The sequence below is a fragment of the Zootoca vivipara genome, chromosome 6 (genome assembly GCF_963506605.1).
Source record: "Zootoca vivipara chromosome 6, rZooViv1.1, whole genome shotgun sequence".
Lineage (NCBI taxonomy): Eukaryota > Metazoa > Chordata > Lepidosauria > Squamata > Lacertidae > Zootoca > Zootoca vivipara.
This window is the reverse complement of record NC_083281.1, coordinates 14,194,447-14,219,590: the sequence shown is the minus strand read 5'-3', so window position 1 is coordinate 14,219,590 and position 25,144 is coordinate 14,194,447. Positions and strand designations below refer to the sequence as shown.

The following is a 25,144-nucleotide window of genomic DNA, read 5'->3' as shown; positions in this document are numbered from 1 at the left end:
CTTTGCAGGGGGTTGGACTAGATGACCCTTGGACCCCCTTCCAACTCCACAATTTATATACAGTATAAGGTTTTGAGCTCAAAGAAAGCCCCCAAAAGGTGGCTTCCTACACCACCAAGCAGGCAAATTGCTCCTGGTATACCTTGTCACAGCCCTATTTATTTAATAAAATCATAGAATTGTAGAGTTGGAAGGCACCACAAGGGTCATCTAGTCCAACCCCCTACAAGGCAGGAATCTTTTGCCCAACATAGGATTCGAATCCACGATTAAGATTCTCATGCTTGACTGACAAATTAAAAAATTATTTGCTTTATGCAGCTCTTGATTGTAAAACACAAAAAACCTCAAAACAATAACTACCGGTATCAATAGCAAGAATGTTTTTTACGACTTTCAAAAGGGGATAGCTCAGTCGGTAAACTATGGGACTCTTAATCTCAGGATCATGGGTTCAAGCCCCTTTTTGCCCAAAAGATTCCTGCAATAGACTAAAAACAGATTCCCCAACCTGGAGGCCTCCAGCTGTTTTGAACTACAAATCCCATCAGCCCCAGCGTGCCTAAGAATCTGAATGCCTAATGCAGTGCCTGAGAATGGGGGGCTAGAGGAGGTCTGGTGTGTGTTGGGAGAGCTGGCACCTCGATTTGCAACCTTCCCCTCGCCCAGTCCTTTAATTCTGGGGAGAAAGGGGGTGCACATAGCGCGGCTGCGGCGAGGCAGAAAGTAGCAACCCCGGAGCAGCTTCCGTCCTCTGGGGGTTGTAAGGCGGGGTGGGAGCACGAGTGAGCGTCCCCCTCCCCGGCTTGACACCTCCGCCTTCAACCATGCCATCTAAGTCCTTGCTTCCCAAGGACTCTGCAGCCCAGCATGGCAGCTGCTGGGTCCGTGCGCCCACCAGCCACAACCCGATGTGCGCAAAGGTGCTCATGGCATCCTGGCGCTGCCTCCTGCTGCTGCTGCTGCATGGGGATCCCCACCCTCCAGCGGTGACCTTCATCTCCCCACTCCCCAGCTGGATCTACAGCCCTCTCCCCCCCAGCGATCGCACTGCGCCCCCTTTACCTGACTGATGCCCAGCTGATGCCTAAATCGCGCTCGACTGGCTGAGCATCCGTGCCAGCCTTGCAGCGGTGGCGGCGGGAACAAATACGGGAGCAGCCCCAGCTCCTCTTTCTTCTCCTTCTCAGGAGCCCCTCCCCCTCCCCTCCGCACGTACCGTGGGGAGCCTCGGCGCGCACGGGGCTCTGCGCCGGGCTCGAGGCTCTCCCTTTTCTGCGCCTGGCGCTCCCGGCCGGGCGGAGGAACCTCCAACGCCCACCACCCGTCGGCAACATCTGGAGGGAGCCCCCGGGCGCGCGCACGGGAAGGCGCCCTTCACACGTTCCCGCGTGACACGCAGGCGGGCACCACGTGCCCAGACCCCGCCCGCCTGCTCTCCTTCGCGGCCTGGCCTGTACGTAGTGGCACGCAGGCACCCCACTGATTTCCACAGCGACCTGGCTGCTGGAAGGGGATTCACGCGTCTTGCAGGAACATGGGAATGGGGGGGGGGGGTTGGTAGGAGGAGACGATCCTAAGCCCATCCTAAGGTGGGATGGAATGGAAGTCCAGCAAACAAACACCAGACCTCTATTTCTCCTCTTTATTAGAAAACCTTTGATGCCAAATATATTAAAGAAGGGGTAGCTGAATGAAGGGGTCATACATGTGCTTGGTTCTGGTGGCGTCTGGCTTCTCTGAAGGCAGGAGGTGTATCTTTTATGGGCTTCTGCTGGGCAATGGCTTGTTCATGTTCAAGCAGAGTTTGGCAGCAAAATGTTCTGCAGAAAAGGCCAGCCGGACACGTCTAGTGCGGGAATGTGGGTCGGTGGAACACAGCAAACGAAGAGCAGAGGTTGCCAGAATTGCCATCCAAGGTCCTGCGTTTCGAAATGCAGCCACCTGCAACCTACGGAACTCCTAGCCTCAGGGGGATGTATGCACTGAACTTAATGGTGTTGGCTAATATAGGTTCCTTGACCTCTGTGACTCTGTGCTGAGTGGAAGAAAGGCTGTGTGTACACACCAATCATTTAAAGCACACCCAAACACAGGAATCCTGGGTATAGCAGTTTGTTAAGGATGCTGGGAACTGTAGTTCTCTGAGATGCACACTACAGTTCCCAGGATTCTTGGGAGAAGGGAATGTGCCGCAAATGTATAGGGCATACATAGTTGGGTACAAGTTTCTTTTTTTCTTTTTTTAAGAATAGTTAAATGAATGGAGGAGGATAGGCCTAACAGTGAATATTTGTGTTAACAGCTAATAATTGAACACTTGGGGGGGGGGGGTATATTCTCTCTCCTTTCACCAAGTGCCACAACCCATCTCTGAGCTGATGCAGCGGGGCATTGCTGGAGGAAGAGCCTGCGGAACTCCCATAGACAACTTCCTTCTCTCCTAGCACTGGCCCCATGCATTATGAACAGTCCAGGCTGCAACACTCCCTGCCTGCTAAGTGGGTGGTGGCCCACTGTACGTGAGCATGAAGTGGAAGGATCTGGAGTAGCCATTTTCCTGGAGGCAGGAGAGCTCCGACGGGTATAGAGGAAAGGGGCTGGCCAGGAAGAGTAGCAGCAGCAACAGGCTGGCACTGAGGATCATCATCGTCCTGTTCCATATGGCGGGGAGTCTGGGGAGCTTCTGGGTTCGGAGGCAGGAGATGATCGAAGGCTGTTGCAGGCTGGATCTGGAAGACGAGCAAATTGTTCAGATAATAACAATATTTACATACATACATGTATGTATGTATGTATGTATGTAAACTGGGCATGTGTGTTCCTCTCCAATGTTCAACAAAACCACTGGACCGATTGCGTTCAAATTTTAACACAAAGTCAAATGTGACTGGAATAGCAAGCTCAGACTATTTTCAAAGACAAATTCATACCTGAGCCAGGTAAAAACCCCAAAACCCTGTGTTCAAAAACACACAACTCACCCTAAAGTGCATGCTGGGAAATAGAATCAGGAGACCATGCACACCAGCGGCCTCTAGTGGCGGCTACACTGGTACTGCAGGTAGGAAAGCTTCCCACTACACAGCAGCTCAGCTTGCCTTTGCAGACTAGGCTGAGTAGAGTTTTGAAGACTAGGCCGAATAGAGGTGGGGGCTCCCCTGGGTGGGGGAGAAGGGGTCGGGAAAGATCATGGAGCGGGACAGGGTGGGGACAATCACAGGGATGAGCCACAGGGGTGGGGGGAGGAGTCTGAAGGGGGACTCTGAGGCCCCATTTAACAGACTAAGCTACAGCAACACGTGGCAGGGCCAGCTAGTAGTAGTAATAATAATAATAATACCTTTATTGTCATTGTACAACCTGTGTACAATGAAATTAAGCGAGCCTCCCTCCCCCCCCAACACTCAATCTCTTATCGAACAACACACCACCTCACAAGTCAATTTCGCTATGTTATTTTCTATTCAACAGCCTAACAGCCCACAGATAGAAGCTATTTTTTAGACTGTTGGTATGGCTGATTATACTTCTATATCTCCTGTCTGAGGGTAGGAGATTAAAGAGGTGATGGCCGGGGTGTGAGTCATCCCTGAGAATTTTTCTCACTCTCCTAAGGCAATGATCCCTTGCGATGTCATCTAGCAGACTTAAGGGACAGCCCATGATATCATGTGCTGTGTTCACCACCCTCTGTAGAGACACTCTGTCTGTGGCTGTCAGGCCAGCATACCAATTCGTAAATCTGGTTGTTGGGATACTTCTTTGAAGTCTTTATGGACTGTTGTTGTTGTTTAGTAGTTTAGTCATGTCCAACTCTACGTGACCCCATGGACCATAGCACGCCAGGAAGGCAGTCCTGTCTTCCACTGCCTCCCACAGTTTGGTCAGACTCATGTTAGTAGCTCCGAGAATACTGTCCAACCATCTTGTCCTCTGTCGTCCCCTTCTCCTTGCGCCCTCAATCTTTCCCAACATCAGGGTCTTTTCCAGGGAGTCTTCTCTTCTCATGATGTGGCCAAAGTATTGGAGCCTCAGCTTCAGGATCTGTCCTTCCAGTGAGCATACAGGACTGATTTCCTTCAAAATGGATAGGTTTGATCTTCTTGCAGTCCATGGGACTCTCAAGAGTCTCCTCCAGCACCATAATTCAAAACATCCATTCTTTGGCGACCAGCCTTCTTTTTGGTCCAGCTCTCACTTCCATACGTCTCCTCCCACACCCCTCTTTGGCCTCTCAGGTTTGGAGCCGCCAGAATCATAGCAGATTGGCTCCAAGGCCAACCAGCTGCCCACCCCTATCACAAAGCGCAAAGCAGAGAGATGTCTTTGTCAAATTGGAGGGGCGCTCTCTTACCCCTGCTCAATGGTGACTGCGATTTCTGCTGATCGGGAGTTGAGGTGCTCCTTCTTGCAGATCTATGAAAAGAGGCACAGAGAGTGAACAGAAAAAGCAGGGGCTATCTGTTCAAACCTCCCAAGAGGGCAGGTTCTTTTTCTATTTGTTTATTAGTTTTCGTTGGTGGTGAGAGTGATTTGGGGCCATGGTTGGTTTGCCTTCATTTACAGTGGTACCTTGGTTCTCAAACTTAATCCATTCCGGAAGTCCGTTCCAAAACCAAGACACACTTACCCATAGAAAGTAATGCAAAACAGATTAATCCGTTCCAGACTTTTAAAAACAACCCCTAAAACAGCAATTTAACATGAATTTTACTATCTAACGAGACCATTGATCCATAAAATGAAAGCCATAAACAATGTACTGCAGTCACACAATCAATCAATCAGTAGCTGAACTGGGTTCCACGCAGTCACAAAAACAAAACAAAAAGAGCTGTAGATGCAAAAACGCAAAATAAATAGCAAAAACAGACAGACCTCAGCATAACATCTGAAGAAGTGTGCATGCACATGAAAGCTCATACCTATGACAAACTTAGTTGGTCTCTAAGGTGCTACTGGAAGGATTTTTTTATTTTGTTTTGACTCAAAACGGAAGTGAGGCACTCAAATTGGAAGCGTAACACTCAAAACAGAGCACGTTTGACTTCTGAAAAAAGTTCACAAACCAGAACACTTACTTCTGGGTTTGCAGTGTTTGGGTTCCAAGTTGTTTGAGTACCAAGGCGTTTGAGAACCAAGGGACCACTGTATAATTGCAAGGTTATGCCACCAGGGCTAAAGTCTGGTAGGAAGCACAAGCTCAATGGGCCTCCTAAATCCAGAGGGGTGGAAGTGGCTGGAGGTTGTCCAGTATAACCCAAAGAACGCACTCTGCACATGCTCAGAAGTGCATTCCTTACAGCTTCAGGATCTCCAACCATTCATTTATCGGTTGCAGCCCAAGGCAGTGAAGCCACAAGGATCCAGGGATTTGTTTCCCGGTGTTGTCCAACCTATCAATTGCTTACCTGCCCAACGTTGCTGGCTGGGGTCGATCGAGTTTTCTTTTTCACCCGTTGCTGTGACTTCTGCCTCTTTGGTCGTTTCCCGCTTGCCTGAGATTGTACTGGGAATTGCAGATCTAGGACAGGTAGTGGGACATGCCCACAAGTCCCAGTGGCCTGCAGAGTGGACCGAAAGATTATAAGGTGCTGCCCTATATAGAGCCAGATCATTGGCCCATCTAGTTCAGTGCTGGCTACACTGGCTGGCAGCAGCAGCAGCTCTCCAGGTTTTCAGGCAGAGGACTTATTGCCCAGGACTGAACCTGGGACCTTCTCCATGTGAAGGATGTGCTGTTCCAAGGAGTGGTGGGCTCTTCCCCTGTTATCTGGAACATCTGCTTGACATGCAGAAGGCCTTGGGTTCCATCCCTGGCATCTCCAGGAAGGGCCAAGATGGGAAAGGCTAAAACCCTGGACAGCCACTGACCATCAGTGTACACCAATATTTCTCAAACCTGAGTCCCCAGCTGTTGTTGGACCACAACTCCCATCATCCCTAGCTAGCGGGTTGAGGGGTCAGGGATGATGGGAGATGGTGTACATCATCTTTACTCAACTCGGTGCCCCTCCAGATGTTTTGGACTACAACTCCCATCAGCCCTTAGCCAGCACAGTTACAGGAGTTGCCGTCCAAAAAGCAATGGAGCAGTAGATTCCTGCTCCCAATATATACATTCTCTACAACCCGAGATGTTCTCGTCCTGCTCCATCGGAAGAACTTACTTGTTCCACCTCCAGCTTCCCTCCCATCTTCTCCCGGCAGCTCTGGCCCAGCCAGGTCTCAATACGTTCGGGATCAAATCCCATCGGTTCCACTTGACGGGGGCTCCCTTTCTCTGCTGGCCCATTTTGGGGGTGCTGACATCCCTGGAGCTCCCATGAGTGCAGCGTTCCTACCAGAGAAGGCAGCAAGAACATCAGATCAGGGTGGGAATCCTGCCTCTAAAGTGGAGCTTCAGTCTCCAGAGTAGATGGTCACAGAGCACTGGCAAACAAGAAAGAAACGGATATGCCTGGTCTTTATTGAGCATTTGTTTCTCATTTGCTTGTGGGGTGATTATAGGTCTTCTGTTTAACCCAGGAGTCAGCAAACCTTTTCAGCAGGGGGCCGTTCCACTGTCCCTCAGACCTTGTGGGGGGGCGGACTATATTTTATTTGGGGGCGGGGGCGGGGATGAACAAATTCCTATGCCCCGCAAATAACCCAGAGATGCATTTTAAATATAAGGACACATTCTACTCATGTAAAAACATGCTGATTCCCGGACTGTCCGTGGGCCGGATTTAGAAGGCGATTGGGCTGAATCTGGCCCCCGGGCCTTAGTTTGCCTACCCATGATTTAACCAGTCATTTATCCCACACTTTTAGCACATTATCCACATCACTTTCCTAGCTGCATAAATTAATAACAACAATAAATTATACTTCAACTTTTTCCCTGATAGGATTCAGCTTAGAGATAAAAACAAGAACCACTAAAAACACAGTGAAAACAATAATTAAGAAACAATTGTTGTTGTTTTCACACCAGAGTGCTTTAATATACTCTAAGTGGGCAAAAATCTAAACTTCCAGTATGTGATTGACTCAGTCTCACAAAACGCTGGCGATCTGGAGGAAGCCTTCTATGCCAGACTTTACACACCTGCTGAAAACTTTTCTATTCTGCCAAGTCTGTACAGGCAATTAAGAGTTCAAAATAATCATGTGATTTCTGATTTTAATTCTGATTTAATTTGTATGGTTTTATGTACTCTTGTTGTAAACTGTTTTGATTTTGTTTTAATGAAATAACAGCATAAAATATTTTTACAAATAAGTTCCAGGGACACCCAAACGGATGATTCAGCTTATTAAACCAGTTTCTCCACTAAAAAGGGGACGGAGACCAAATGCGAGGACTTACCAGAGCTGCACCTTTTTATCTCCTGGTCTGTGACAGAGGAACTGAACTGCTCCCACTCCTCTCGGAAGCCATTCTGTACCTGTAAAGTTGTAAGGAAAGAAAGGAGGAGAACGATGGGGGCAGTTATGAAATCACAAGGAAAATGATTGAAGTAGCAAGAACAACAGCAAGATTTTGGGGTGGGGGAATCGGCCATTCTGAAAACCAGATGGGGTAGGGAGGAGGGGTTATGTGGCATGGGGTGAACATGGTTAATCTGTGGAACACTCTCCCACAGGAGGCAGTGATGGCCGCCAGCTTAGATGGCTTTAAAAGACAATTGCGCAAATTCGTGGAAGAGAAGTCTTATCAGTGGCCACTAGCCAGGATGGCTATTGCTCTCCCTCCACATTCAGAGGTAGCAATGGTTCTGGGTACCAGTTTCTGGAAACCACCAGAGGGGAGAGTTGCTCTCGCACTCGGGTCCTGCTTGCGGGTTTCCCAGGAGAGACATCTGGTTGGCCACTGTGAGAACAGGATTCTGGACTAGATGGGCCACTGGTCTGATCTAGCAGGCCAGTTTAAACATTGTTTTGTTGCTATACTGTATGTATCTATTTTAGGCAGAACAAAATAAAAAATAAATTAAAAAATTCCTTCCAGTAGCTTCTTAGAGACCAACTAAGTTTGTCATTGGTGTGAGCTTTCGTGTACATGCACACTTCTTCAGAAAAGTGAAGTAACCATATTCATGCTCTCTCCTCCTACCAAGCCCTGGGATTAAGAACTATTCCACCCACCCCAGCCATTCCCAAATGCTTACAGATAAGTCTCCTTGGCTGCCACATCTCAAAGGCAAGGAACGGGATGCACAAACAGAAGGCCTGCACTTCGGGCGAGGTTCTTCCCACTGGCCCATACCTGCAAGGTAACAAAACAGGTGAAAGGAATCCAGATGCTGCCCAATCTATCAATGAATATCTGCTTCTGTTTTCTTTAAAAAGTCAAGCTTCCAACCCTTATGACTAAGTATATAGTAGCCTTCCCCAGCTTGGCACCCTCCAGATGTTTTGGACCATAGCTGCCAAGTTCTCCCTTTTTTTAAAGGGAAATTCCCTTATGCTGAATAGGCTTCCTCACGAGAAAAGGGAAAACTTGGCAGCTATGTTTTGGACTACAACTCCCATCAGCCCCAGCTATGAGGCAGTAACTGGCCCAAGGTCACCCAGTGAGCTTTGTGACTGAGTGGGGATTTGAACCCTGCTCTCCCAGGTCCTAGCCCAGGTATGGCCCTCCAGGTGTTTTGGGACTACAACTCCCATCATCCCTAGCTAACAGGACCAGTGGTCAGAGATGGTGGGAATTGTGGTTCCAAAACAGCTGGAGGGCCAAGTTTGGCCATGCCTGTCCTAGCACAACAGCCTAACCACACTGCCTCTTCTGCGGTGAAAGACTCATAGAGCTGAAGGTGTTGTTTGATGGCTGTAGGTGCTCAGAAACTCTGAAACGAATGATGATGATAATGATGATAATAATAAGAATAGTAGTAACAACAACAACAATTTATTTCTTATACCTCTCCCATCTGACTGGGTTGCCCCGGACACTCTGGGAGGCATGCAACAAAAATACAACATCAAAAATTAAAAGCTTCCAAAAACAGGGCTGCCTTCAGATATATTCTAAAAGTTGTGTAGTTCTTTATCTCCTTAATATCTGAAGGGAAGGAGTTCCACAGGGAGGGTGCCACTGCCAAAAAGGCCCTCTGCCTGGTTCCCTGCAATCTCACTTCTCACAGGGAGGAAACCGCCAGAAGGCCCACGGCACTGGACCTCAGTGTCTGGGCTGAACGATGGGGGTGGAAATTTTCCTTAAGGTCTACTGGGCCGAGGCCGTTTAGGGCTTTCAAGGTCAGCACCGCCACCGACACTTTGAATTGTGCTCAGAAATGTACTGGGAGCCAATGTAGGTCTTTCAGGACCGGTGTTATGTGGTCCTGGCGGCCGCTCCCAGTCCCCAGTCTAGCTGCCGCATTCTAGATTAGTCGCAGTTTCCAGGTCACCTTCAAAGGTAGCCCCACGTAGAGCGCATTGCAGTAGTCCAAGCGGGAGATAACCAGAGCATGCACCACTCTGGCAAGACAGTCTGCAGGCAGGGAGGGTCTCAGCCTGCGTACCAGATGGACCCTTGTTCCTGTGTCCTGATTCAACCCAGCTCCATACCCACAAAGCGGGGGGCCCTCCCTCCCTCACAGGCCACGCCTACCTGTGATGGCGCTGAAGTATGAGGAGTCCTCTTCATCATGCGACGTAGATCCCCCTATATCCACAGAAGGATCCCACTCCAGATCCACATTTGCCTCTACAGTGGGAGCTGGTTGCTGGCGGTGCAGCGAGGGGTTCTTTGGGGTTGACTGGCACATGGGAGCAGCAGGAGGCCGGGGTGGTCCAGTGCCATCATTGCCCACCCACTCCAGGGATTCTTCCGTGAGGGACTCAGACTCCAAATCACTATCCCGGTCCGACAACCACTCGTCCTCAAAGACCTGGGGGCAAGATAATATGTTCAGGGGAGGAAGAGAGAGATCTGCAGACATGGAAGAGTTATCATCCACTTAAAGAAATCTCAGGCAGTAAACTCACTGCACCTTCAATGCCCATTTGCAACACATCCTTTCCCTCAAGGAATTCTGAGCGCTGTAGTTTTTCCTGTCACAGAGTTACAATTCCCAGTTTAGCAAACTGCAGAGCCTAGGATTCTTGGAGGGGAAGCTTTAAAAGATATAGTGCAGTGGGTTCCTAAAGTGGGGTGGAGATGCCAGAGATTGAACATGTGACCTTCTGCAAATATCCTCTGCCCCTGAGCAACATCCTTCACTTGCAAGGGGCCAGATTCTGCACCCTTGTAGCGGTTTCTGTGCTTCTGTCATGCAATTCAGACATGTAAATTATCATTTGATGTACAGTACATAGCCTGCTGGATCAGGCCAATGGCCCATCTAGTCAAGCAGCCTGTTCTTACAGTGGCCAACCAAATGCCCATTATGGGAAACTTGCAAGCAGGACCCGAGCACAAGAGCAACTCTCCCTTCCTGTAGTTTCCAGGAGCTGGTATTCAGAAGAATTGCTGCCTCCTCCAACTGTGGAGGAAGAGCATAATAATCGTGGCTAGTAGACCACTCCTCCATGAATTGGTCCAGCCCTCTTTTAAAGCCACCCAAGTGGGTGGCCATTGCTGCTTCCTGTGGCAGTGAGTTCCACAGATTAACCCTGCACTTTGTAAATGAACACTTTTATTTTTCAACATTCAACCTTATTGATGTCCATGAATTCTCACCAAATGCAAGAGGGATAAAACCTTTACTCCATCCACTTCCTCCATGCCCCGCAAAATTTAATAAACTATCATGTCACCTCCTGCCTTTTCTCAAAACTAGAGAAAACCTGCAGCCACCGGCCGATGAATATATACATGTGAGCTTAACCTAATCCTGACTATCTGTGGCTCGCCTGCCCCAGTGCCCTGATTGGCATATCAGATTCCCCCTCCCTCTTCCTGAGCAAGGGAGATCCCCAGTACTTACCAGCTGCATGCTGACCAGTCGCCGCCGGAAGCGGAAGACTCTGCGGAAGACCTCCTGGCAGAAACAGCTCAGGTCCTGCAACTCCTCCTCCAAGACCTCCGCGTCCTCAGGCTGGCTCTTCTGGATCAGAGCTTCCCCGTGCACCAGCAGGTGGTCAACACGGTCTGCATTGGCTTGCACGTCTTGCTGGAATGCCTGGACGTCAGGAAAGAGAGAGGCAACGGGCTTTTCCCTTAGTGGTTTTTGGACTACAATTCCCATCGTCCCTGGCTAGTAGGACCAGTGGGCAGGGATGACAGGAGGCAGTGACAGCCACCAACCTGGATGGCTTTAGATGTATATTTCGATCTGTTTTTAGTTTACTGCCAATTTTAATTTTTTAAAAAATGTTTTAACTTTCTGTTTTCAACTGTTTTTACTGATAATTCTATGGGTTTTTTCTATTTGTAAACTGCTTTGCCTTTTTTAAAAAATCAAGCAAAATATACCTTTTTATGTGGCGCTTTTTATTTCTGGAGGTATTCAAAGCTACGCAGTACCAGCAACTTCCCCCACCCCCAAAATATTAAAATTATGGCACTTCCTGTAGCAATTTCATGGCAAGTAAAGGTAAAGGTAAAGAGACCCCTGACTGCTAGGTCCAGTCGCAGACTACTCTGGGGTTGCGCAGCTCATCTCGCGTTATTGGCCGAGGGAGCCGGCGTACAGCTTCCGGGTCATGTGGCCAGCATGACAAAGCCGCTTCTGGCGAACCAGAGCAGCGCACGGAAATGTCATTTACCTTCTCGCTGGAGCAGTACCTATTTATCTACTTGCACTTTGACGTGCTTTTGAACTGCTAGGTGGGCAGTGTTAGGTTTTTCCTTTAAGACTGATGTGGTCAATGGTGCTACACAGAGATGTGTGCTTGTAACCTTGTTCTGAATGATAGCACACCTGTGAGCTTTTGCTAATTTGAATAATTGAAGGTAGAGTTTGCTTACTGTCATGTGGTTGGGTAATTGACTATTTTGAATTCTGTATTTAAGCTACCCAAATGGTTCATGGGTGTGGTGGTGATGTATTGTGAAATGAGAGGAATGGAGTAGAGGAGTGTGTTGTATATAATTGTAAATAAAAGCAGCAAAGATACTGAAGACGACTTTGTTATTTCGTCGACCCTGCCGCTGTTGCCACTCGGTTGGTGCATATTGCCCAACAGGCAGGAGCAGGGACTGTGCAACGGAAGCTCACCCTGTCGCGGGGATTCAAACCGCCGACCTTCTGATCGGCAAGCCCTAGGCTCTGTGGTTTAGACCCTTCCAGCCCTTAAAAAAACAAACACTGAAATTATTATGAAATAAGATAAACTTCTGAGCTTTTGTTGGACGTTGAGGTCCAGAAACGTTTTCCTCAGCAAATGCCAACCTGCTCAAGATGCCAGATCCTGAGCTGAGATACCAGACTCCAGAAGCGTTCGGTGAATCCCTGGGAAAACATGTAGCCTTGTGGGAAATCTGCAAGAGTGCAAACTCTTGATTTCCCCCCTCCATGGGCCTCTTCCTCTGCTTTTTACCTACCTGCAGCTGTATCATTTTCTCCAGCGACGTTCCTCCAGAGAAGTGTTCCACATCCGTCAGTCGGAGGTCCAGCTCCACCAGCCACACCCGGATGGTCTCTTTCTCCAGCTCAAACTTTTCCCACTGGTTCACGAAATGCTGGGAGGGGGAGGGAAGGGAAAGAGCATATCAAACACTGTCCTTTGTTCACAGAGCTAAGAGATGCTTGGACAATTTTGCAGGAGGAACATCTGCCCTGAAGCGGCTATTCAAAAAATGGTTATCCCTGTGACCAAAAGCAGGGGGCGCCGTGACTCGGACTCCCAGTTCTCTGCCTCTTCTAGGGGTTTGTGAATGTGTGTAGGAGAGCCATAGCTCAGCAGTAGGGTGCCTGCCTTGTAAGCGGAAGGTCTCAGGTTCAGTCTGTGGCGTTTCCAGATAGGGCTGCCTAAAATCCTGCAGTGCTGCTGCCAGTCAGTGTAGACAGTACTGAGTTAGATGGAGCAAAGATCCGACAACTTCCTGTGTTCCTGAACTAGCCCAGTGTATAAAGTTAAAATCCAGGTTCGTTACTCCACGGTCCTCGAAAGGTTATCCAGGAGGGAATGTGGACCTCAAGGTAATTTTAGAACTCCAAGGTCCAGCGCCCACCAGGACCCACCTTCAGCCTCTTGCAAATGGCAGCCGTCCGAGCCTGCAGGTCATCCCAGCGCTGGTTGACTTTTTGCACCGTGGGCCTGAGCTGTGGGTCGTTGCTCCCAGTCCTCACCAGCTGATGGTATCGCCTGTTTAAGGATTCCAGAGGCAGCAGCTTGTCTGACACTTGCCTTTGTAGCACCTGAAAGGGAGCCATGAAAAAAAATGCCAGTGGGGAGCATTGAGACTAGAGCAGGCACAAGTCTTTGCTCCCAACCCCCTACAAAGTGGTTCAGGACTGCCTGCAAACAAATAAAGGTAAAGGGACCCCTGACCATTAGGTCCAGTCGTGACCGACTCTGGGGTTGCGCGCTCATCTCGCATTATTGGCCGAGGGAGCCGGCGTATAGCTTCCAGGTCATGTGCCCAGCATGACAAAGCCGCTTCTGGCAAGCCAGAGCAGCACATGGAAACGCCGTTTACCTTCCCGCTGTAGCGGTTCCTATTTATCTACTTGCATTTTGACGTGCTTTTGAACTGCTAGGTTGGCAGGAGCTGGGACCAAGCAACAGGAGCTCACCCCGTCACAGGGATCCGAACCGCCGACCTTCTGATCAACAAGCCCTAGGCTCAGTGGTTTAACCACAGCGCCACCTGGGTCCCTGCCTGCAAACAAATAAACGGGTGAATAAAATGTTATTAATGTAAGGTTACCAGACATCCCTGTTTCCTGGGGACAAATTACCGGTAGTCCCCTGACAAAATCCTTTAAAGTTGAAAAGTGTCCCCGGATTCATTGAAAAAAAATCTGGTAACCTTATATTAATGGCTCATGCAGCTTTCATGTGCTATCACCTAGAAATCGGTTCTGCCTCCTGTGTGATGCCTTGATTTTTTATTTATTTATTTTTAAAAAAACACTGCCTCTTAATAATATTTTAAACTGCATTTTCCTCTCAAAATACCCATTTCTAAATGTGTTCTGTCTCCAATACATTTTGATACATTGCTGGGCTATGTCAGTGGTTCCTTAAGTGCACAGTCCCACCCCTTGGGGGGCAGTAGGACTGCCTAGGGGGCGGCAGAGGGGTGCCAAAGGTGTATATGGCCACCAGACTTTGAAAAGCCGGCATCGCTGGATCAAGTTCATCCATTCTGTAGACTTAAACTAAATCATTTTAATTGGGTTTTGAATAAATATGCAATTAATTGTTAACTGTTTTAAATTATCGCATTATTATTTTCCTTGGTGGGTTGTGCAAACTGCTATTCCTGAATAACGCTTTTCAAAGGGTAGGGCAGGGGGCACCGAGGATGAGCTTAGGGAACCAAGCAGGCAGTGGCCTGAAAAACTTTGGGAACCACAGGATTGTGGCTAACTTTATTAGATTCAAATTTGGCTTCCCACTAAGAAACAAATGTCCTTGTCTGACAGCTATGCACCCTCCTGCCGCCTGACATTTACTTACCGTGAAGCAGGTGGGAGGGAACCGTAGGCCCTCCAGATATTGTAGCCTGAGCTACAACTCCCAACAACCCCAGCAAGCATGGCCAGGGCTGGAGAAGAGTTGTAGTTCAGCTGTGAAGCCCAAGCGTAGTGCCTGTATTTATTCCAGATCTCTGGGTTCTGCAATGAGAGCCAGTGTGATGTTGTGGTTGACTAGCACCTGGGAAACCAGGGTTCAAATCCCCACTGGGCCATGAAGCTTAGCTCACTACTGGTGACCTTGGGCCAGTCGCTGCCTCTCAGCTAGAATAATAGAATTGTAGAGTTGGAAGGGACCCCCACGGGCCATCTAGTCCGACCCCCTGAAACGCAGGCATCTTGCCCACAGCCATCCCTGGGTGGGCTTGAACCACCAACCTTCTGGTTACACACACTGACTCACTGAGCCACACAGCGCACCGACTTAATGTTGTGGAGATGAAATGATGAGGGTGGGCGCCTTGGAGGAAAAGGTGGGATATAAAATGAATAAGTAAATAATAGGTGCTTTATAAATGACCTATACTGAGCAAATAGAAAGAGGGGGAGAGACATGTCACCCAGAAGCAGCAGAAGTCACAGCGCCTGCAACATTTCCGTGCAAATTGTATTCGTCATAAGTGATGCTACAATGTTCATTAACGCACCACCACAAAATTAAGTCCTGGTGCACGTTTCGGAGTGCCAGAACCATCTCCTTTTTAGCAATTCAACCTGCTGGCTGGCAGTCAAGGTGTCTTGCTTTGAGCGGTAGGAATTTCTGAGCGAGCCGTTCTCATCTTTCCGTTCCTCTCTCTCATGCACAAACACACACACAAGGTGACCTGGATTGCTGCGGCTTCAAAAGTTGTTAATTCACACAAAAGTGTTGGTAGCGGTGGGGAAGAGAACAAAGCTGCATTCTCTCTCCCGCTGGCTCCCCTCGGAAGGGTGGCCCATCCTTTCTAAATGCCTCGTTTGTTCGCTCATTTGTTATCTTTGGCCCATCGCTGCTCCTTTAAGATAAAAGGTCCGGCGAATCCCAAGCTATCAAATGAGTAGCTGGCAAGGGAGGCTCTGTAACTGGCAGCTTCAGGGCTGCATAAGACACAGAGGACACTTGAAACACACGGATTCCCCTGAATAATCCCAGGAACTGTAATTCCCAGTGCTAAAACTCCCAGCGTTCTTTGGGGGGAAGCAGTGTGCTTTAAAGGGCATGCTGTGTATGCAAAGCAAGGGCCAGAGCACCCGGCCCTCAGGAGGTCCCTCCTTACCTTGAACCTTTGCAGCTCTTTCTTGGAGTTGGCATAGGACACCTGCGAGGAGTTTGGGGAGGCAGCCATCAGCTCGGCAGCCCACAGCCAGTCCTGGAAGCGGAAGAGCAAGTCTTGGAAGGCTTTCCGGAGATGCCATGCCTGCTCCTCTCTGGTACGGGGAGAGGAATTGATCCGTCAATACACAAAACCAAGGCAGACTCTGGGAAGAAGAAGAACTAACCCACAAACGACCTGCCAGAACTCCCTTCTTGAATTTAAAAACATTTATACAGGGTGAGTCTTTTAAAAGATGCCCCGTGGAACATGTGTACTCTGTATCCACGGGGCCTCTTTTAAAGGACTCACCCTGTAAATGGCTTAATTAAAAAAACAAACAAACACCTCTGAGTGTTATTTCAATTACTATGTACTTTTAAAAACATTATTTTTGTGGCAACAGGCCTTTGCAGCCGTTTAAATGTTGATTGATCAGTCTCCTGAGTGATTATCTGTATCCCCATCTGCACTTTATATTTAAAGCATTACGATACCACTTTAAACTGTCATTGCTTCCCCCCAAAGAAATCTGGGAGCTGTATTTTTTTAAAATAATGTTTCAATTCAAAGATTTTTTTCACGAGTAACAGAAGTACATTCAGCGTCTCTGCTTTCAAGTCGTAGAGTCCTTCAAACAGTTCAGCTACGTTCAGTCTGAGACATTATTATTAGGGGTAGTATGAGTTTGAGGGAGAAAGAGAGGTGGAGAGGGCAGGGGAGAGAAGAGAAATGGAAGGAGTTGTAAACTTTCATTCTTTTTTGTAATACGTGAGCGGAGCTATAGGTATCTTGGCAGGGGCGTCTTGCCCATAGAGGCAAGTGGCGCGGGGCCCCAGGGAGCAAAGTTCTGGAGGGTGCCAGGGAAGAGACGGAGGCTGGACGCTGCGCCTCCCAGCATCAGCTCGCTGCCCTCGCTCACCTCCGCCATGCCGCGCCGAAGCAGCGCTGCGCCCAGAACCTCTGCCTGCCGTGGCCACCGCAGCATGGGCGCCAGGGAAGATGTGGAAGCTGGAGGAGCCGCCCTGCAGCCGCTGCCCGCCTCCTCCAGCCCTGCAAAGCTGCCGGCAGCGCCATAAAAAGGTAGGCAACTCTGGGAAACCGGGGGGGGGGGCGCTGGAGGGATCTTTGCGCCACAGTGGCGGATATAAAGATGGCCCTGTATCTTGGTTTTGCTGACATAGTTGTAGTTTGTTGAGGATGCTGAGAGTTGTTAGGAGATGCCCCATTCCCTTCCCAGAGCAGTTTAGCAATAAACCCCTCTCCATAGCAACCTCTGGGAATTGTAGTTCTGGGAGGGGCTCTCCTAACAATGCTCAGCATCCTGAACAAACGACATTTCCCAATATTCCCAGCCACAATTCCCATGAATGTTTAAAGTGGTATCATTGTGCTTTGAATGTGTGGTTCGCAGGTGGCCTGTAATTTTTGTTATTTTTATTATCTCGAAACTCCATTTTGCATTTCATACTCCGCCTTGATACACTTTACGATACAGTGGTACAGAAATACTTGTAAATAAATAAATGTTAAGGTTGCTCACAGGTGAGCAAGAGAACCTCTTTTGAGGCACTCTGGGTCTTCACCCAAAGGCCTAGCCTAGTGCGCTAACCAAAATTCGGGAGATTTTTTTCAATGAAACAAGAGTTCACCTGATGCGTTTCTCCACGGACACTGTGGAAAAGTCGCAAACAGCCATCTCTGGCACCAGCTGCTCTCCACAGAGCGTGGCACACCCGTAGCAACTGTGGCTGTCCCTGAAATCAAGGGGCAGTTCCTGCCTCCAGCCAATTCTCTGCATCCCCAGCCCAGAGTTTTGGTGTGGTGGCTTCAGCTGACTATCTCTGTGGCGGAGGAAGCATCAGCGCTCTCTGAGAGTTTGCAGATGGCTCGGGAAACAATAAATGCCACATGGCGGCCCGTCAGTTCATGGAGCAAGTTCAGGATCTGCCCACCAACTCTGTCGGAGAAGGAGCACTGTTAAATTTTAGAGAACGAAAGGAAAAGAGAGAAATTAGCCATTGCAGATCTCGAGGAAGGGTGAGCATCAAAGTCTATCTGAAGAAAAGACAAAGGGGTCAAGGGGTCTAATCCTTTCTGACAGGCTTAGCCCAGGGGTGGGGGAGTGCAAGATAGGGCTCAGGGCATGTGCAGAGTGCATTTACCTAAGCGTCATTTACCTTTACTCTGAGGGTGAGGGCAAAGGCCTATTTATTGTAGAGAGTGGGAAAAAATCCAGACACTACAAAGAATAACCTTCTTTGAACAAACACATCCTCACCCAAGTTTCCTCCTCCTCTAGTTTCTTGCTTAGGTAGCCAAGTTCATAACTACATATCTGCTTCTAAGCAAATAAACACAGGAAGGTTTATTGCCCAGGGAACCCATTAATTATTATTATCTTAAAGTCTGTTGAGAATTTTCCACATCACCTACTGTGCACCATCAGTGATATAAAAGGAGATCAGTAACAGAGGCTCACGCAGTCCAAATTATTTGCAGGCAGCTGATTTCTAAAGGAGGATAGAGAGAGAAGAAGTAGGACTACTCAGTAGTAAGCTGCAGCTTTTGGCCTGGGAGCAGTGTCTCATAACTCCTGTGCAAGTGCAGGCTGTGGTGGTTCAACAGTTAATACAATGCACTCTGCATGTGGTCAGAGGCTGTCATTTCTATTTATTTCAAATAATATTTACAACCCATATTTTTCTTCTCTCGATTGAGTCACATGTAAGAGCCTTTGGGAAACCTGCAAGCAGGACTCCAGCACATGAGCACTCTGCCCTCCTGCAGTTTCCAGAAACTGGGATCCAGAAGCGTTAGAGCCTCCAACAGAGGACGCAAAACAGATTGATCATGGCTAGTAGCCTCTTTTAAAGCCATCCAAGTTGGTGGCTATCACTTCATCCTCTGGGAGGGAGTTCCACAGGTTAACTCTGTGTGAAGAAGGACTTTCTTTCATCTGTCCTGAATCTTCCAACATTCAGCTTCATTGTGTGTTACGAGAGAGGGATAAAACCTCTTCTCTATCAATTTTCTCCCTGCCATGCATAATATTATGAACTTCTGTCCTATCACCTCTTGCTCTCCTTTTCTCTAAACTAAAAAATGTCCAAACACTGCAACCATTCTTCATACGGGGGTTGGACTAGATGACCCTCAGAGTCCCTTCCCACTCTATGATTCTCTACTCCACCCCCCCCTTTGATCATTTGGGTTGCCCTTTTCTGAGCCTTTGCCAACTAGACAACATCCTTTTGAGAAGGTGCCTTATTGAAGATGCCTTATGGTAAGTCAGACCACTGGTCCATCTAGCTCACTGTTGCCTGCACTGGCTGGCAGCAGCTCTCCAGGATTTCAGAGGTGGAACATCCCCACCCTTACCCTGGAGATGCTGCCTTGGGACTGAACCATCTGCATGCAAAGCTCTCTCAGCCCTACCTGGGGGTGCTACTAAGAGTTGAACCTGGGACATTCTGCATGCATTCTGCTTCATAGCACTGAACTGCAGCCATTCCTCGCAGCATAAACAGCATAAACAGGAAGCTACAACATCAACCCAACAGGGATGCCCAACACATCTGAAAACTAGGCTCCATAAATGGGAATGCCTTCCCCCTAATCCTTAGTGAGAAAGAAAGAAAAAAGATATCGTACTTTGCCCATTCTCAAAGGCACTCTTGTCCTTATGATTAGCCCGGGGGGGGGGAGGATTAACGGCTAACAAAATTAAGCTCCACCTGGCTCTTTTCCTCCCAAAAGGCTAAGGGAATGGCTGTTTAGAAACAATGCCAGCCTCCTTCCCTTTTATGCTCAGGCCAGAAGATGCCCCCCTCTCTGTGCCCTGCCTTATCAGCCCTTGTGACTTTTTCAAATATTGCAAATATTCTCACTGCAGCTAAAACAAACACCGTGTTTCTCTTATGGCCCTTGCAGAATTATTGCGGCACCAAAGCAAGCTTCCCTTGAGTCGTCTGTGGCGTCCCCTGCCAATAGACTTGGCAAATACATATCGGTGTAGGCAGAGGTTTGTTTGGCTTGGCACGTAGCTGAGGCATGCACCTTGCAAACGGGCTGCTCCAGTCAGGGATCTGTTATCCAGAGTTTGTGGGGCGCAACAGTAAACAGGACAGTGGCTCTAAGCGTACACAGTTCATTCTCTTTCCCCCACAGGTGTCTATGCCTGCCTGGGATCAGGGAGATCAGAATTCATGCCAAAAGCTGTGGTCTCTAGGTAGATCAGAGGCATCTCGTTTTCCAAAATTGAGCATCCAAGCTACTGAAGGTGCCAGAGGAAATACATGGTTTGATTAGTCAGAGTGAGAAACAGGCATTCCTCCAAGTTGAAAGGTCACCACAGACACAGGCAGGACACTCTTTTTGAATATAGGGCTTTGGTCCAGCTAGCTTAGTGTTGTCTACACTGACCAGAAGCAGCTCTTCAGGGTTTCAGAGTGCCCCTGGAAAATGTTTTGTTGTGGGACCCATGGTTCTTCTGCATGAAAACTTTTGCACATGGTGCTGTTGCCGTCAAAATGTCAGCCTGCATTCCTCATCCACCTTTAATCCTGATGCAACCTTTCTGGTGAAAATCCACTCATATAAAAATAAACCTCTTGTCAATATGACTTTGCAAATTATCCCCGGTAACTGTGCCTTGTCAATCCCATAATTTAGCAGCAAGAGAGAGTGCGCCACACCCGCAGGATTGCTGTGTGCAATTTCACATTCGTCAAACAGCCACCAAGAAGTCCAACAAACATATTGTTCTAACATATTGCAATGACATTTTGATTTTCCAAGATGGAGCAGGCTGTGTCTCTCTGCCTCACGCCATCATTGTAGTTTTCCAAACTGGCCCCAGTCCCCTCACTGACATGATATTCACTAGGCACAGTACTTAGATAAATTCCCAATATTTGTGTGTTTTCAAATTGCAGAAATTGATCAAAGGTTTTGATTTTGTCTGTTTCTCCAGACCTACACAAACCTCCAGTAGTGCGGCTCAGCTTTAGAAACTGCTTTCAGCACTGCCAGCAGCCTGCCAATACCTGAGATAATGAGATAGCCCACAAGCATGCACAGAGTGCGGTTCATTTGCCATTGAATAAACACTGCCTCTCTATACTTATCTGGCATTTTGAGAAACATGCTCCCCCCCCCCAAAAAAAAAACACTGAAGGAACTGCAAGAAGCAAAGAATTTAATACCCAAAATTTAATAAAACACAAATTACTACTCATTTCTTTAATATATTATTTTCACTGCCTATTTACCCTTAATGCACTGAAACCAAAACAGCCCCAAATGTGCCCTTAAGGTGCCATCCTACTAGCCTAATTTGGACTCCTTCAATTAATAAACTGCATTTCACATCATCCAATCCAGCAATTTAGGCTGCAATCCTCACCCCGCTTCCCTGAGAGGTGAGAGCAAGCCGCGTTGAATTCAGCAGGATTTCCTTCCAAGTAGACACACGGCTGGGCTTGCACTGTAAGACTGCAGTGCTCTGACATCATCCAAATCGAGACTGAAACGTTGCCAAGTTTTATGGCACTTCACTCCCACCCTGACAGCAATTTAAGGAGCAGGTAGAAGGTTTCACTTCACGCCAGAGGCATAAATAAGCCTCAACCTGGAAAGCTGGCATGGGCAGGTGGCGACTTACCTGAACTGCCTTTCTAAAGAGTCACACAAAGCAGCCCAGCTTCATGTGGATCAGCGATCCCCGCCAGATCGAAACCCAGTGTCTGCTTGAAGTTTGGAGGCTGCCTCTACAGCGTGACCTTTTGCATTTCTCCCGCGCGCTTGTCAATCATTAAACAGGTGTCCTAGCGCAATTGCCACATCACCCACAGCGGTGAGCGCGCAACAGGCGCAGCTGGCTCCATCCTCTCCTCTGCAGGGCGCACGCACCTTGATGGATGGAGACCTGGAAGCGACGCGTTGAGAAAGGGGATGGACTCTGTAAGCGAAAGCGAAGGGTTGAAAAGGGCAACCCCTCTGCCCCAAACCTCTGCCGCTCTTCCTCCTGCTTCCGTCCTCCCTCCTCAACAGGTGAGCTGTGTTCTCTCTCTCTCTCTCTGCAGATACCTGCACAAAGAGAAACCAGGAGCAGGGAGGGTTGCCAGGTAATTTGATTCTCCAACGGTAACACGGCGGGGGGAGGCCCAACCCATCGGTGCACTCCCTCGGACAAGCCAGGTGCTTCTTCCCCCTTTGCAACGAACAAGAAATAAAGCACACACACTGCACCGTAGCCTAAGGAGAAACTGTGGCATTCTCTCCCCACTAATGTGAATGGCTATAACAAAGAAGATTAGGCAAATCTGTGGAGGAGAAAGCTATCAATGACTGCCAAGTCGGAGGCAGTGATGTTTCTGAATGCCGGTTGCTGGAAGCCACAGGAGGGGAGGGAGGGCTCTTGTGTTTGGGTCCTGCTTGCAGGCTTCCCATCATGGGGCATCTGGGCAGCCACTGTGAGAACAGGATGAGCCACTGGCCTAATCCAGCAGGCTCTTCTTATGCCACGCTCACAGCCTCCTGGGGGCTCACTGAAGGATGGCCGTTCCCCAGGGGTGATCCAGCTGATCCACTGTTTGCACTGCATTTACTATTTGCTTTACAGGTGCAATTTTATTATTCATTTTACACTGCCCACCACTAAGACTTTTTATTTGTAATGTTGGTGGTATATAAATATTTGCACAGAAGATAAAACAAATAAAACCTGGGAAGGAAACCCCATTTGGTGGCTTTGCTGACTTTGTTTCTTTGATTTCCGCTGTCAGCCGGGGTGGGGGTGGGGGTTGTCAACTAAAATGGAACCGGATCTGAACAGCTAAGTCTCAGAGAAAGGCCTGAGATCACATGAAAAAAGCAGTCACTCTCTGCTCTGATTCACCATTATCAAGTACAGATGGTTGTACATGTTTTCTAATATATAACTTCTGTATTGTTATGTTTAATGTTTAGGGTTTTTCCCCTGAGACAGATAATAATAAGAAAGTCACTCTCTTGCAGGCTTCTTCTTTATCCACCATTGTTTGTTTGTTTGTATTTATATCCCACCTTTTCCTCCAAGGAGCTCATGGTGGCCTACAAGATTCTCCCACTCCTCATTTAATCCCAACAACCCTTTGAGGTCACTTAGGCTGAGAGGCAGTGACTGGTCCAAGGCCACCCACTGAGCTTCATGGCTGGGTGGGGATTTGAACCCTGGTCTCCCAGGTCCTAGTCTGACACTCTAACCACTACACCACACTGGTTCTCAAGAGTCTCACTAGTCCGCCTTCTGTTTGCTGTGAATGCCAGCGACTCTCCAGGAACTCGGGCAGAGAACTTTCCTAGTATCTGCTATGGCTACGCAATTCTTTTAACAAGAGATATCAGGACTGAAGCTTCTGCGTATAACACATTTGCCCTACCACTGAACCATGGCCCATTCCCAGCTAAAAGGCTGTGAAAAATTGAAGGAGCTGTGGGCTATTTTGTCTTTCTTTATTTGCAAAAGATGCTTTTCACTTACATAGCACCAAAGCAGCATAGTCATGAAACAACTACGGTATCAACAATGCTTGGTGTCCATTGAGATCACATTCACATCATACATTTATAGCACCATGATACCACTTTAAACAGTCATGGCTCCCTCCAAATAATTTTGGGAGCTGTAGTTCGTTAAGCTGTTACTAGCAGTGTTTCTCAACCTTGGGTCCCCAGCTGTTGTTGGACTACAACTCCCATCATCCCTGACCACTGTCCTTCTAGCTAGGGATGATGGGAGTTGTAGTCCAACAACAGCTGGGGACCCAAGGTTGAGAAACACTGTGTTAGAGCCTCCTATTCTCCTCCCAGAACTATGAGTCCCAGAGATCCCTGCGAAGAGGGTTTAATTGTTAAACCACTCTGGGAATTGTAGTTGTGTGACGGGAATAGAGGTCTCCTCACAGTTCTCAGGACACTTATGATATTACATCTGCTGCTGCAGCAGCAGCATCACTACTGCCCTAAGGTTCCAGGGCAGAAACATTAAAGCACAATATTAAAACAACTTGCAATTGCAAAAATAAGGTGGGTCCTAAGTGTCAGAAGCCAGAGTAGAATCATAGAATTGTAGAGTTGGAAGGGACCATGAGGATCATATAGTCCAACCCCCTGCAGTGCAGGAATCTTTTGCGTAGCGTGGGGTTCAAACCCACAGTTCTGAAATTAAGAGTCTCATGCTCTACCAATTAAGCTAGAGTAAAGTGGTGCATCTTCAGCATTCACCAGAAGCTGTACTATGAAGGTGCGAGGCACATCTCTGTGAGACGGGAGTTCTACAACTTAGGGGCCACCACAGAAAAGGCCCTCTCCTGAGCCGCTGTCACCGTGACCTTCCGAGTGTGGAGGAACCACCAAGAGAACACCCTCTGCCAATCTCAGCACCCTAGAGGGTCTGTAGGGAAGGTGGTCTTTCAGATATTTGGGGCTTAACAGGCTTAAAATACACATAACAGCTCCCAGAATTCCTTGGGGAAGGGAAGCCATGACTGTTGGCATGTCCAAAGTCCGGTTTCAGGGGCCTAATCCGGCCCGCTGGTCGGTTTCATCCAGCCCCTGTGGCAGTTTATTCCCTCAACCTCAACAACTTCAATCCTAAAAAAAGGTTAACAACTTTGGTTGGCCCTCTGGTCGGCCCTTCACTTCATCAAACCTGGCCCTCTTTGAAACAAGTTTGGACACCCCTGTGCAGCATTGTGCAGTAAATGCATGGCGTTATAAGTGGCTTGGGACTGGCAGGGAAGAAAGCAGAGAGGCCAACCTTAGGTGCAGCCAGAGCCCATGTCATCCTGTCCTCCTCCTTGCTGCTGAGTTGTACCAGGGCAACCCTGAGGAGGAAGTTCACAGCCAGTGCTGGAAGGCAGGCAGGTGGGGACCAGCTCAGGGCTGTGTGAGCTGGGGTGGAGCAGTGCCAACTTTCCTCTAAAGGACCAGCCTCCACTGACAACAGTACAATTAACACACAACAGCAGAAACACGCAATAAAAGATTGGGCAACTGAGGCCAGTAAATGCTTGTTTGAATAAAAATGTTTTTAACTGCTAGCAAAGGCAGAATACTGAGGGTGCCCATTGGATCTTTGGCTGAGAGTCATTTCCCCTGCCACCAGCACCATCCCTCTCAACAAAACCTTGTGCTGATAAATAGGCACCTTTTCTGTATGTGTACATTTTGTTTGAGTACATTTTATTTAAAGGCTTCCTAGAGTGCACTTTAACCCACAGCCCAGAC

General features: G+C 48.3%; 1 protein-coding gene across 5 annotated transcripts; it reads right to left on the bottom strand.

The window, feature by feature from the left end:
• Positions 1 to 1,446: 1,446 nt before the first annotated feature.
• On the bottom strand, positions 1,447 to 22,382 carry SYNE4 (spectrin repeat containing nuclear envelope family member 4). 5 transcript variants are annotated; one of them, XM_060275452.1, is made up of 13 exons: positions 21,785 to 22,382; positions 17,524 to 17,848; positions 15,836 to 15,986; positions 13,119 to 13,295; positions 12,479 to 12,616; positions 10,920 to 11,114; positions 9,602 to 9,881; positions 8,160 to 8,257; positions 7,358 to 7,436; positions 6,174 to 6,343; positions 5,415 to 5,567; positions 4,358 to 4,419; positions 1,447 to 2,732 (listed from the first exon to the last, which is right to left on the bottom strand). In XM_060275452.1, exons 2-13 carry the CDS (start codon positions 17,670 to 17,672, stop codon positions 2,498 to 2,500), a joined length of 1,887 nt encoding a protein of 628 aa, XP_060131435.1. In that variant the 5' UTR covers positions 17,673 to 17,848; positions 21,785 to 22,382; the 3' UTR covers positions 1,447 to 2,497. The 5 variants fall into 5 exon arrangements, with proteins under 5 accessions (XP_060131435.1, XP_034975610.2, XP_034975612.2 ...); XM_035119719.2 differs by lacking the exon at positions 21,785 to 22,382 and adding an exon at positions 21,537 to 21,772; XM_035119721.2 differs by lacking the exon at positions 21,785 to 22,382 and adding an exon at positions 21,537 to 21,772 and having other exon boundaries at positions 17,524 to 17,831.
• Positions 22,383 to 25,144: the final 2,762 nt, after the last annotated feature.